Source organism: Neofelis nebulosa, chromosome 2 (genome assembly GCF_028018385.1).
Source record: "Neofelis nebulosa isolate mNeoNeb1 chromosome 2, mNeoNeb1.pri, whole genome shotgun sequence".
Taxonomy (NCBI): Eukaryota; Metazoa; Chordata; class Mammalia; order Carnivora; family Felidae; genus Neofelis; species Neofelis nebulosa.
In genome coordinates, this window is record NC_080783.1 from 60,125,691 (window position 1) to 60,139,981 (window position 14,291).

The 14,291-nt window shown below is 42.5% G+C and overlaps 1 protein-coding gene across 2 annotated transcripts; it reads right to left on the reverse strand.

Moving 5' to 3' along the window:
- Positions 1 to 1,793: 1,793 nt before the first annotated feature.
- CDCA7 (cell division cycle associated 7) lies at positions 1,794 to 14,289 on the reverse strand. Of its 2 annotated transcripts, XM_058713764.1 has the most exons (10): positions 14,151 to 14,289; positions 11,151 to 11,276; positions 10,496 to 10,732; positions 7,584 to 7,820; positions 7,215 to 7,292; positions 5,647 to 5,847; positions 5,105 to 5,242; positions 4,352 to 4,501; positions 3,751 to 3,887; positions 1,794 to 2,925 (listed from the first exon to the last, which is right to left on the reverse strand). In XM_058713764.1, the coding sequence occupies exons 1-10, from the start codon at positions 14,169 to 14,171 to the stop codon at positions 2,895 to 2,897; spliced, it is 1,356 nt and encodes a 451-aa protein (XP_058569747.1). In that variant the 5' UTR covers positions 14,172 to 14,289; the 3' UTR covers positions 1,794 to 2,894. The 2 variants fall into 2 exon arrangements, with proteins under 2 accessions (XP_058569747.1, XP_058569754.1); XM_058713771.1 differs by lacking the exon at positions 10,496 to 10,732.
- Positions 14,290 to 14,291: the final 2 nt, after the last annotated feature.

Consider the following 14,291-nt stretch of genomic DNA (forward strand, 5'->3'; position numbering starts at 1 on the left):
GCTGCGGGCGAGGTAATGGCTGCTGAGGCGCCTGCGCAAGGCCCGGGGATGGGGGAGGGGGGGGTGCCCAGGGAGGGGCCCCAGGAGGTTAAGGCTCACTAGGGGAGCAGGATCACCCTGCCAGAGAAGATTGGCCACTACCTGGGCGAGTTCTCCATCACGTGCAAGCCAGTGAAGCTGGGCCAGTCTGGCATCGAGCCACCCACTACCTCCACTTCATTCCTCTTTAAGTTGCTCGGCCAATAAAGGCACAGACTTCTAAAACACACATCTTGGGGCACCTGGGTGGCTCAGTCTGTTGAGTGCCTTTCAGCTGAGAACATGATCTCGCAGTTCATGAGTGCCAGCCCCACATGTGCTGTCAGCCTGTCAGCGCAGAGGCCGCTTTGGATCTTCGATCCTCCTCTCTGCCCCTCCCGCACTCGTTCTCCCCAAATAAAGCCACTGATCTGTATCTTTTCTGTAAGATGGAAGTCATTACAAAACCCATGGGCCCATCAGTGATATAAAATGACTCTTCCTGTGTTCATTCCTACTCAGAATTTCATTTTTAGGTTTTTCTCTTTGTTCCTCCACTAGACCGCAAATCGTTTAAGTCTCGGAATCAGCTGTTACTAGTCACTATTCTTGAGTGAAAAACAATAGTTCCATTTCATATTAAAACATGGTAACAAAAATATCCCAGACAGCGACCAATTTTACAAACTCCCTTAAATTTAACCTTCCTAATCACATACCTAAAAGGGGGGGGGGGTTAGATTACAATTTGGGTAAGAGTCCCAAGTTTATAAAAATACCCATTTCTTTTGGATCTATCTAGAATACCAGTTGTATAACTTCCCATAGCTTGATCATTTTCTCCCCAAATGAGTACATAGGGGTATACAGGATTTCCAAGAGAAGTCTAGAGATTAAGTCAGCAAACCTATAGTTAAGTGGCAGACTGTAAACATTTTAGGCTTTGTAAACCAGTGTCACATGCTTTTTTTACAACCCTCTAAAAAAGTAAAGAACATACTTAGTGCAACTGCCATATGAATATAGGCTACTGTAGGATCTGGCCCACAGGCTGTAATTTGTCAACTCTGGTCTAAACTGGGTTATGAGAGCTTTCAGACGGTGCCTTTCTTTGGCTTCTCTCAGTTCTAGAGCAGGCCTCAAGATATAGCATGGCCTAAATACTCGAATGGTTCCATGGAACATGGGACTCTTGATCTCAGAGTTGTGAGTCTGAACCCCACACTGGGCATGGAGCCTAGTTAAAGTATAAAAATTAAAAAAATACAGGCACCTGGGTGGCTCAGTCTCCTAAGTGTCTGACTTGGGCTCAGGGCATCTCATGATTCATGAGTTAGAGCCCCAAATTAGGCTCTCTCTCCCCCCCTCCCTCTCTCTGCCCCTCCCCCACTTGCTCGCTTTCTCTCAAAATAAATTTAAAAAACTTTTTTTCTAACTTAAAAAATATTCAAATGGCTGATAAAATCAAGCCAGGTATTTTGAAATTGCTGTTAGTTCTTGGGTTGGCAAATGGTGAAAGGAAAACAAAGTTGTAAAACTTCATGAGCATGTATTATTTTCTATCTATAGTTGTCTCAGCTGATTTTCTGATCACTGCAACTGGTTATATCACCAAGCTAGGTCCTGTTCAAAAGAGCTGGCCCTTAACCTTCAGAAACTTAAGCCAAAAGGCAGACTCTATAAAAGGTAGAAATGGTCTTTTGTTTAAATATGAGAAGACAATTAGGATTCAGTGCAGTTAAGATTATTAAAGAATAAAAAAGAAAACAGACAAGTTAGAATATAACATTTTATTATTAAAATAAAAAACTTTGTATAAAAGCATTACAGATCAAAAGCTCTATTTACATTTATTGATTCAATGTCCAATTAGGCATCAAACACTGAATGGCCATAGCAATAGGCTACACATGCAAAGAAAATAGACAAAGACACTTTGATTCCACCTCTACAAAACGATCTAATGCAAAAAGGGGTCAGGTAGGGGGTAGGGGCGACACATGAATTCTGCCCAGAAATTAAAAGGACAGAGTTGTCAAGTTAACAAATTGTTGAAAGTCACCCAACTCCAAAAAGGCACTTCTCATTGTTACAAAAGTGCTTAAAACCTGAACATGAACTCTGTGCCTAGTTTATAACTTCAAGAATGTAAAAACTGCAAAGACTAGTCATAGACTAGTACTAATATCAATTTTCCATGCAAAATGATCAGGAATTTGAAACATCTTACATAGGAACGGAAATAAACTTGGCAAACTACAATTGCACGATACATGGAATATTCTCATGAGAGGCATCCAAAATAATAATACTCCATTTCCCAACAATTACCCAATTTTTCCACATGGTTTTAAGACTTGTGTGCCTTGATTCTGTTAGAAAAGGTTAACTAGTATGAACAATAAATCATAAATTGTGCTCACTGCTTTCCCGTAAACAAGTTAGAGGGCTGTTCTCTGGAATTCAATAGATGTAGTTAGTTAATGTTACTACTGTTTCTAAGTGCTTGGTTTTATGGGCAGATTCCAGGGCGATTTCAACGCCAGTTAAATCAAACATGCTTTCATAAAATTGCTATTCAAAAAGAATTCAGAAACAAAATGGTGGGAGGGAACCACTGGAAATAGAGGGGGGATGGAATGGGGTGAGGGGTGGGGGAAAAAAGCAAAGAAACAGCAGGAGGGCACAGTATAGCTAGAGATATACCTCTGTGATGCTCAGAAACGCGTTTGTTAGTGAGAGAACTTGATTTGCGTTTCCTACAGAACAGACTGATCATCAAAATTCGTAACTCAGGTTCCAATCACATGACAAAATTGAAAACCTGAACTTGGAAGATTTGCACAGTGGAAGACGGGTAGTGGATCTTCTAAATGCTATGCTTGCATTTCGAATTCCTGTTTCAGACTGAAAGAGAGAAGGGAACGCGTCAGGATATGGTTTTCGACCTAAGAATTTTCTTTCGAAAGTTTAATTCACTGTTTTAAAAATGTTTTCATTGAGGGGTGCCTAGGTGGCTCAGTTGGTTTAAGTGTCTGACTCTTGATTTTGGCTCAGGTCATGATCTCAAGGTTTGTAAGATTGAGCCCTGCATCAGGTTCTCCACTGACTGTGTGGAGCCTGCTTGGGATTTTCTCCCCCTCTCTCTGCTCCTCCCCGACTCACATTCTCTACCTCTCTCAAAATAAGTAAACTTCAAGAAAAATTATTTAAAAATGTCTTTACTGAGTTGTAAAATAGTCAAGTGCATACATCTGAAATGTACAACTTGAATTTTTACACACTCACACGTACATGTCCCCACCACCCAGATGATGAAATAAAATGTCTCGGGGCGCCTGGGTGGCGCAGACGGTTAAGCGTCCGACTTCAGCCAGGTCACGATCTCGCGGTCCGTGAGTTCGAGCCCCGCGTCAGGCTCTGGGCTGATGGCTCGGAGCCTGGAGCCTGTTTCCGATTCTGTGTCTCCCTCTCTCTCTGCCCCTCCCCCGTTCATGCTCTGTCTCTCTCTGTCCCAAAAATAAAATAAAAAACATTAAAAAAAAAAATTTTTAAAAGAAATAAAATGTCTCTAACATTCAAAAAGACTCCCAATGTGCCTGTTTCCAGTCAAAACATACGGTTCGCACCACCTGGAGATAACCGCTATTCTGACTTCTATCACCTTCTTACTAAGATACATAAATGAATGTTAAGATTTGGGTGTGGAGGGGAGAAAAGCCAGCCAATTACCTTTTCAAGTAAGCATGCACGTTCCCAAAGCCATGGTATTTGGCTAAATACACAAGGACCCCAGTCGCACACCGCCCATCTCGCTGCCGACAGAAACTGCAGTTGCAGATTCGGCGGCAAGGCGGACAATACCAGTTCTGAAGGAGAATTGTGAAAAGGCACAGTTAAATCAAATCTTCCCTTCCTCTTCTTACTTATCCATTTCTCTTTAATCTAAGGTAGGTATCATCAATTGCATTTAAATCTTTTTTTTTTTTTTTATGAATAGAAAAACCTTTCATAAGTTTTTTAATAGGATTAATTTCCATTAGTCATTTCCTACATTCGAAGGATTATTTTCTTAGGAAATGCAGCAGAGGAAGTTACACAGCAATAGCAGGGGTAAACAGAATCAGCATCCCCTGAACGGCCTGGTCCCACAAACTCTGGAAAGGGACTCACACTTAACCTAGCACCAACACTATGAATTCATCGGCCTCCCCTGAAATATGTATGCCCCACAACAATAAGGGCTCAGTCCTCTCATGGATGCCCTTCTTTGGGCCCTTTCAACTCGTGGCTGACCTTCAAGCCCATAGCACCACCCCTTCGAGGCACCTACTGGATCCAGCAGAGCATCCTTGACTTCTTCACCATAACGGTTTCGAAGGCAGGGGCCACAGAACTGGCCACGAACACCCCAACACTCCGGGTTTCTACAGTTTGTTTTGGTATCGATAGTTTTCTGGCGGCATTGGTGGCAAGTAGATCCCTACAAAGAGGCAAATAAGGGAAAAAAAGAACAAAATACTGCTTTTTGTTTAGAGAAATAGCATAAAGAATGTCCTTCTTTGTGGATGGAGTCTGACAATTCGTCTTTGAATCCTATTTCAAATCTACATACATGGGTTTATGCTAAGGACATGAAAAGTATTTCAGGCGTACTGATTTCATTCAATTGGCACATGCTATAGTTAATATTATCAACACTAGTGTTCTCTACTAAAACATCTTATGCAAACACAAAAAAAACCAAAACCCCACCCAAATCCTTTTTTATCTTTAGTATACCACCATACACCCAGCACCTGTGTATATAGTAGATATATGCTGAATCAATTTCTAAATTGAGAAAAGATCAACTGCTACCAAAGGCTTACTAAACAAATACTACTATTGCAGACCAAGAGGTCTATATTCCAAAGATGCTAAAAACTCTCTTTTCTTCTATGAAAAGAAAAAAAAAAAAAACACAACCACACAGGCACATATCCCACATGGTGAGACCTTTAACATTAGCAAAACTCTAAGGATAGAAGCTATCCTTTCTCTCACAGACATTCACGTTCACAGATAACAGTTTAGAGGCTTGTACCAATGAACGGTTATAGATCTTCTCTCGAGAGTTATTACAGATGTTCTCCAGCTCTTCCTCTGTAATTTCTTCCACAGGGCGAATTATATGTGGGAGGGTCATGGATCCGGCACGACGATTTCTGGGCACGTCATCTTCCTGCATGACAAAAATCATGGAATAGTGCTCTTACTGGTGCTCCCCAGTTCTGAATCTCAGATACAGGGTTTGTAATTTCTCCACGAAGAATTCAACCTAGAAATCTGTTTTGGAGCTTATGGAGAAGATGCAAGTTGTTAAGTTTACTAAGGATATTGGGGACAACATTATGGAAATGATTCCGACATTAAGAAAAGGTGAAGAAACCTTTGACCTGCTCATCTAGTAACAAAGCCCATCTATTTGATAGCATATGTGGCATTAACAATTTTGAACGGTTTGAGAAGCATGTTTACCACGGGTCATCTGGCGTTGAGGCTGCGTGTGTCCCTGTGCTGTGTATCGGACGCTGGGCCTGTGGAAGGCGATAAACGGAAGGGCGAGCACAAATGTGGAGAACTCACATTCATGTAGTTGTCCATGGTCTTCCTCTTTCTCACCAACATGAATTTATCTTCCTCCTCTTCCTCCTCCTCTTCTGGGGGCAGAGCACTAAGGGACCCAAGGATCCGGGACCTTGACCTGGTGAGAGGACGAGCTCTCCGTTCAGGGTTTCTTCTGGAAGCAACACCTGGGAATGTACGCCTCCGGGTTGTCTTTGATTGCTAAACAAAACACATATGATGGAACCCATTTATTCCAGAATGAAGGTTCTGTGGTACCTTCTCTTTAAGTATGTTTTTGTAAAAGTAAAAGGAGAGCTCCATTTCCTAATTCTTTGTTCTTTCTAGAATTCATGAGAAAATGAGCCCCCAAATGATAGAGCTATTGTAATTGTTTTTTCTTAAAATTTTTAAATGTTTATTTTTGCGAGAGAGAAAAAGAGAGAGAGAGAGCACGCACGTGTACACAGGGGAGGGGCAGAGAGAGAGAAGACACAGAATCTGAAGCAGGCTCCAAGCTCCAAGCTGTAAGCACAGAGCCCAATGCGAGGCCTGAACTCACACTGTGAGATCATGACCCGAGCCGAGGTCTGACACTCAACCGGCTGAGCCACCCAGGCGCGCCATAATTCTGCTTTTCTAATACCAAGCTGTTTCCTCTCAAACTGAGAGATCATCTACTTATTCTTCCACTTAATGAAGATGAAAGAATAGTTCTTGTTTTCCCCAAAACCAAAAACACCACCACCACCACCACCACCACCTTTTCTACAACATCTCGAGCTCTGAAACATTCTCACTATTTCTATATTGAGCCAGAGAAAAATGTATGTATATGGTTTTCCTTCTTTTTCTTGCTTGCTTCTTCCCTTTTTCCTCAGGAAGAGGTGGGGAAAGGAAGTCTTTCCTTTTGTACCACAGCATGCACCCCAAATTCCCCTTAGTTGCACCAGCTTAGTTCCTCAGAAAAGAATCACATATAGTAGACCATCACTTGGTTAAGAAATTGCTTTTTCTGGGGTGTCTGGGTGGCTCAGTCAGTTGAGCGTTTGACTTGGCTCAGGTCATGATCTCACGGGTTGGGAGTTCCAGCCCCGGGTCGGTCTTGCTGCTGTCAGCACAGAGCCTGCTCTGGATCCTCTGTCCTTTCTCTGCCCCTCCCCTGCATGCACTCTCTCTCAAAACTAAACAAACATTAAAAAACAAAATTGTTTTTTCCTTCTTTTTTCTCATTCTCAGTTACTAAAAACCTATTATTATGCATCTATTATGTAGAAGGAATATACTAATGCTAAGAAAAAAAAAATTTTTTTTCAGTATTTACTCCCTGTACTTGAGGGGCTTAGCTGAGTTGGGAAGGAGAGAAAGAACCAATCCAAAGGGTTAGTTTAAGCACTGCAGAAGCATGGCTTGGGGAGGCCCCACCTGCCCTGGGATGTACAGAAGAGGTCCCAGAGATCGGTTAGAAGGTTTTCTCTACTTCCTCTTTGTCTGTAGGACTACAGAAAATAAGGAAATTGGATTTTAAAATAACAAATCTACATTAGACCTGTCCATAATACTATTATACAAATAAGGATCACACTTACCGAACTGGGGCCTGGTAGGGAACGCCTTCCAGGGAATGAGCCAGGGAAACTTTCTAATTCTGACATTAGTTTTGCAAGCTAAAAAGGGAAGAAATTCAACAGAAATTATTAGTTTAGGTTACTTGCCAAAAATGAAATTACAGTAGCACATCTCGAGTTTGATTTAACTTATACATTTACCAAGACTTTAATGATTAAAAAAGATTTTTTAAGGAAATTTTTTAGGAATTTAGGAAAAAGAAGCACGTCTTAAAGCATATTTTATGAAGACTTCACAGCTACACTGAAAATAATTCTTAGGACAGATATAAGCAACAAGCGGCTTAGAGAAAGGCCAGGAAGAATTTTAGCACAAAGTCAGATACCTACCATTGCTTTGTTTTGCTTTATATTTAAAGCTCTTTTCTCCAAAAAATTCATGCCATTTTCATCTTCTGAATCAGAACTGGAATCGGTCACAGAATTCTCAGAGGGTTCTGGGGGTGCTGCTCTCTTGTTGGCGGCTCCCCTGGTGTTCTGAGTTGGAAACTTCATGGCCACACGGAGGGGTCCCGACCTTCTGCACTGGCTTCGGGTCCTGCAGCCAGTGTGGTCTGACTGCAGTCTCTAGTTAATTGGGTGGGAACAACAGAATCGTTAATGACTTGCTGATTGTCCCACAGGCTGCACCAGTATGACTACCAAATTCCTTCTGGACAAGAGACAATGGCATCAAATAAATTTTAACTGAATACTTTAACTGTCAATTGTAATTGATAGCTCTGGGTAACAAAATCAGGAATTACAACAATCTGAGTGTTAACTCACATAGCCTATCTGAGACACATCATTACAAGTCATTTTCATAGCCCTTAGGCCAGTGGTTTTGAGTCATTTTTTTGAAATGTGAAATTCCTAGCTCCTTTTTTAATTTCTTTAAAAAAAATAGACCTTTGGTTTATTACAAGAATTCCTACAATTGTGCTCTCCCATAAACATGGTTTCAGTGGTTATGGCATTAAACTATATTAAAGGGTCTTTGTTCTCTAATCTACTTTTTAAAAAATTCACAATAAATATATGTGACATAAAAATTCACCATTTTAACCTTTTCGTTTTTGTTTTTAAGTAGGCCTCACACCCAGCATGGAACCCAACACGGGCCTTAAACTCCTGACCCTGATATCAAGACCTGAGCTGAGATCAAAAGTTGGACCATTAACTGACCGAGCCGTGCAGGTGCCCCACCATTTTAACCATTTTTAAGTGTATAGTTCAGTGGCATTAAATACATTCACATTGTGTAACCATCACCACAATCCATCTCCAAAACGTTTTCATCTTCCCAAACTGAAACCGTACCCATGAAATACTAACTCCCCATTCCACCCCTGGCTTCTGGCAACCACCATTCTACTTTCTGTCGCTATGAATTTGACTACTCTAGATAGCTCTCTAATCATCTTATTGAAAATTTAAAAATTAGAGAAAGAGAAAAAAAGGAGATTCCAAAAGTAAATTTCCACCATTAAAGATGTATTAAAATTATCCATTAGGGAAAAACAAATCAGAATCACAAGATACTGCTTCATTACCTACTAGTAGAACTGAATCAGTAACAGGAATGTATGAAAAGGATATAGAGAAACTGGAACCCGCCTACACTACAGGTGGGAATGTAAAATGGTGCCGCTACTTAGGAAAACAGCTTGTCAGTTCATTAAAAGGCCAGAGTTACTATATAATCCAATCATATATATACTCCAAGAATATATGTCCACACAAAAACTTGATCATGAATGTTCAAAGAAGTACCATTCACAATAGCCAAAAGGTACAATCAATCCAAAAATCCATCAACTGATGAGTAGGATAAATACAATATAGTATTTTCAGAAAATATCATTCAGCAGTAAAAAAGTTATCAAGTACTAGCACATACCACAACATGGAAGAACCTTGAAAACACTTCGTGAAGTGAAAGAAGCCAGTCACAAAAGACTGCATTCATTTATATGCTGTCCAAAATAGCAAGCCTCTAACAGTAGAAGATAGATTGGTGGTTGCCGATTGAGGATATTGGGAAAGGATGTTCATGGGAACAGGGTTTTGTGGGAGGGGATGAAAACATTCTAAATCGACTGTGGTGATGGTTGAAAAAAAGTGAGAAAGGAAAAAATATCACTCATAAAAGTCCCAGAAATGGAAGAGCCATTTTTTTTTTTTAACATTCAAACATTTCTGAAATCTGAACAGCTTTTAGTATTCTTCATGTACTTTTAGTATGCATGATTAGGAAAAAATGACAAACTTTTATGAGTTCTTAAGACTTTTAATTGATTGGCATGTTATTAATCGAAACAAACAGCAACCACAAAGAATGGAAACATTGTCCAGAAATGACTCAGGCTGTAGACAATGTTTGGGTCACATCCAGTATTTGCAGACCAGTAATAACTCCTGATATGCACTGATTTGGACCACCGTCACTTCTTAGGGGAAATGTTACATTACCACAGAGTTAGATAGTGATAAACACTCCGTGGCCAGGTGTCCTTTTAAGTCAGGGTCAGTGTGGTCCCCGGGAGTGGCCCCACATCAGACCACCATGAGCTGAAGAGCACGCACCTGACTATAAATCAACACACTGCTTCCTTTGTTGAGACAGTCTTGTTCACAAGAGTCTGCAGAACTAAACAGTATGCTCAGGGAGAGTGGGACTGATGTGCAGCAGCAGCAGTGGCCTGAGCAGAATGACAGAAGTTATGGGCAAGGCAGCGTGCACAAGAAAAGCCAGCCAAGGAGCCAAAGTCAAAGCATGAAGGGTCCTAATTGTCATTATCTGCACTTGAACTCCTGCACATGAGTTATCACAGGTTTTCTGGATGCAGATGTATGTAAGATCCACATGGGAACCAACATTTACCAAAGGCCTGCCCCATGCCAGGCCGGTACTGGGCTGGGCACTTGAACTTCAATGTGAACATGGCTGATCTGGAGGACATGTGTGCTTCTGATCATCAGGGTAGATTTTTGTGGCAACAGAAATCTGGAGGTCGGTCAATTTTATCTTACCAGTTTCCAAGATTTTCAGAGCCTACAAAATGTTCAAGCTTTACAAGCAGGACTACATCAGTAAAAACTGCTGTAAGACATGAAGAAAATAACTCAAAATTTTAAAAAGGTCAACAAAATTTCCTGGCATGACTAAAATGAAAATTACAAGAAAAAAAACTTTTTTAAAACAAGCGTGTCATGCCTGTAAATGTACCTTACTTCTTGATATTGGTTCTCAAACTCACCATTCCATCTTGTATCTCACTCTCTGAGAAACCGCAAAATGATTCATCGTCAGAGTCGGCATGAAAAATACTGGCCAGTTCTTTAGTGACATCTGGCCTTGGTTTCTGTAAAAATCCACAATGGTCTAACACATCTTGCACCTCACTTTCTGAAAAGCCGCAGAAAGATTCATTATCAGAGTCCTCATAAAAAACATTTGCCAGTTCTTCACTGATATCTGACCTGAATTTAGGTTTCTGTAAAATAAATAAATAAATGTGGTTGTGCATTTTCCCCCTTTTTCAAGAACCAATTTTCCATAAACCGTGCAGAGAGCAAATCACATTTACAAGTGCACTACAAGAGAACAGCTTTTGTTACAAAGAAAAATGGTTCAGAGGTTTACAAATGATTTCTGAGTTGTTATGGCAAATCATCAAGCATGTTAGGTTAGGCGACATTTCAAAAGGATAGAATAAGTAGCTAATCTACCTCCAACAATTACTACCTAGAACCACAGCAAAAAATGAAATGAAATTACAATGCATACTGTATTTTCCTAGCGGCTGTGTAGAAATGCAGGCAAAAAGCAAGCAGTTTTAATCACGCACAAAGCATTTGGGGGCATTTTGAGCACTGCAGACTCAATTCTGTTTATTCTCAGGCAGCACTTACCGTGTTTGCAAAATTATCAGAAGCAAAGCTGTCACAACTGTCATCAGAGGATGACGAGGTTTCCATGGAAATCAACTTCACGTATCTAAATTTCTTTAAGTTCTTCTTTACTCCGCGACCCTTTTGCTGCAAAGGAAAATGGCAATACTATTAAGTGGGACACTTACTACACTAACTAAAGACATCATTTTTGAATTTAGTAGGTTGAAACAGCGCAGAGTCGATATTACCATTTCTTATGCCCTATACAGAAAAAGGAGGATTTGCAAATGCTACAAAAATATTTTCAAAACCTGGTAAAACCATAAAAGGAAGGGGATCCCTTTGAAGGGATATTGTTAAGGACATTTATCAAAATAATGAAACATCTATAGGGCTACCTCACTGTGCACCTTTCCTCCCACCAAGCTGAGAGTTATACTGAGTTCCCAAGGGGTTTCATGCTGACCTCCTAAAATCTGCCTGTTAATAAAAAACATTAGATTGCACTTCTAAAAGGAAATTTTCAAAAGTACAAAATGGTAGAGTTCCTCGGCCAAAATCAACCTAATGAGGTCTTTTTATATAAGCTTTGGGCTCTGTACTGTGATGCTAATTTCCCAAACTACAAAAACTGGGCAGCACCTCTATTTCAAGATGGCAGGCTTTCAAACAGGCCCTGTTCCAACCAGGAAGGGTATAGTGATTTCAGCACAAGTCCTTATAAATCAAGTACATCAACTCAGTGAACAAACATACAAGGAGCCAAGTTAAAGGTCAAACAGTACTCCAAACCCAGGTAGAATGCCTGATTCCACTTCAGCGCTCCACTAGCCTGGCCTGATATTCAGTTCTCCCGTCTCCTTGCTGTACAAGTCTTAAATTTTTAGAAGTCCTTCTGTTAAGTCACAAATTACTTGTAGATTACTTGTTAAACACCGAACAACCTGGCATTGCTCACAAAAAAATGAAATTGGTGTCTATCTCCTGTTAAAACAGCAGTTTCTGCCATTTCTTAATATGTAATGAGATTCCTTAAGTGTTGTATTAGATCCTGTATTTCAATTTTCTTAAATATGGCCATGCAACAAAAGTGATTCCTCACACTGAAAACTTTGGAAGGCAAGCTCTGCTATGGGTCCCACAAAATAATGCCAAGATGTGTGGTGTCAGGTGAAATGAACATTCTTTTTTCTTTTTTTTAAGTTTTATTTATTTATTTGGCAGGGGGGGCAGAGAGAGAGTCCCAAGCAGCGCAGAGCCCATAGAGGGGAGGGGAGCTTACAGGCTCCAACTCATTAACCATAAGATCATGACCTGAGCAGAAACCAAGAATCCGAATGAGCCACCCAGGCGCCCCATGGAAAGAACACTCTTGACCTTCTTTGTACACCTAACATTCTGCATTTCATTTCAATCTCTTGCAAATAAAATGACGTCTTTTGTCCTTTTAGAAAGGGAAGAAAATGTGATAATACGTAGAACTAGTACCCATTAGAAGGGTTCTCAGAAACACCCTATTTTCTAGGTGAGGAAATTCAAGGCTCCAGGGAGGTGAAATAGAGCGCCCAAGCTGACACAGTTGGCAGGAGAACCCAATTCTGCAATCTCCTAAAACAGCAGCGCACCTTGCACTGCTGCAGCAATTATCACCATTTACTCATCAATCTACCTGCAAGCAGTCAAAGGCCCAAGACAGCCTCAAGGCAGGCAGTCTACTGGAAGCCGACAGGGAAACATATGCTGGGCTTTAACAAGTCAGCACATGCCAAGACTCAGTTAACAGGTGGAGGAAAAGACATAGAAAAAGGCAAATGGTTATGGCTAAGTTGAAGTTTTCCGGCAGGCCGGTAACTATACCATTTAGTAGGTGTTTTTATTTTCCTGCCAGGCACTAAGCATGTTTTCACATTAATTCCTTGTAACAAAGGTGCTGTCGTTCTTCCCATTTAACAGACGGGAAAGCTGAGGCACGAGACGTGAAGTGGGTTACTCAAGTCACAGGATGGCCCACATTTGAACCCAGGTCCGTCAGATTCCAAGCCCAATTTGCCCAAGGCTTTCTTCTACCTGAAAGCTACGCCCGGTTACACCCAGCAGAGCTGTCTTTGAAACCACGCCCCCAACACGTCCACTCCCACCCCACCCCCACGAGAACCCCAGCTTCCCCACTTGTGTTAATCTGTATTTATTTTCAGCATGTCACTTTCTTCCTTTTCACCCAGCCCCCATCTTCTAACCTCTCCTGGGGCAGACCCTACGTTCTGGTTTCCGTTAGAGCAAAAAGTAACGTTCCATTCAGGGCAACGTCCTGCAGCTGCGAGTAAGGTTGATGAATGGAAAACGAGCAAATGGTGGGCGAACAGTTTGGACCACCAGATCCTTTAAGTGCTCTTAACCACCGCCCTGAACTAGAGACGCCTCCCCCCACGTGTGCAACGCAAATTCTAAAGAGACCGTTTTTGCAACACCTTTAAACTTCAAACCCACCGACCCTCGGCGGTTAGAAGCGGATGCCGGTGTGGCAGCCGCAAAATCCCGTGGGGACCGCGTCCAAGGTCCCCCTCCCCCGCCCCACTGCGCACAAGTCAAGCCACAGCGAGCCACCCGCCCGCCCATGGCTGCACACTGGAAAGGGCTGGGCGGCTGCAGGGCAAACCGCAGGGAGCAGGGAGGGTGGCGCTCCTCTCCGTCCGGGCTCAGGCCGGCAGACACAATGGGGAACCCGCCAGCCCCGGCTACTGTCTGGCCCCGGGCGCACGTGCACTTAGAGCGCACGTGGCCTCAGGTTCTCTGGCGCGGCCAACCCTGCAAACTGCTCACATCTCCGAACAGCCTGCGCACGAGGCGGGGCCGGCCCCGCGCACCGAATTACCCAAAATGCACAAAACCTGGGGTTTGCCTAAACGGATGCCGCCCAAGACGGCTACCAGTTAACTCCGTCCGCGGTAGCTGGAGGGAGTCGTTCCGCGCCCAGCACCCACCGCACCCGCCCCTCGGGTTAGTCCGCCTAGCGCTCACCCGCACGCGGCGAGCGTCCATGCCGGTGGCGGGTGCCCAGGCCGGCGCTCAGAGCTGGGAGAGCGAAGCACCGCGCGAGCCGCGGTCCCAGTGAGCCGAAGGAGCAGGAGATGCGGCAGGCGGGCGGGGCGCCCAGACCCG

Excerpts from the sequence above, each read along its gene's own strand:
- CDCA7 (XM_058713764.1), bottom strand. The coding sequence starts at position 14,171 with ATGGACGCTCGCCGCGTGCGG. Across the intron at positions 10,733-11,150 it reads CTGATAATTTTGCAAACACG|AAACCTAAATTCAGGTCAGA; the intron begins GTAAGTGCTGCC and ends TTTATTTTACAG. Across the intron at positions 2,926-3,750 it reads GTGCATGCTTACTTGAAAAG|TCTGAAACAGGAATTCGAAA; the intron begins GTAATTGGCTGG and ends TCTCTCTTTCAG.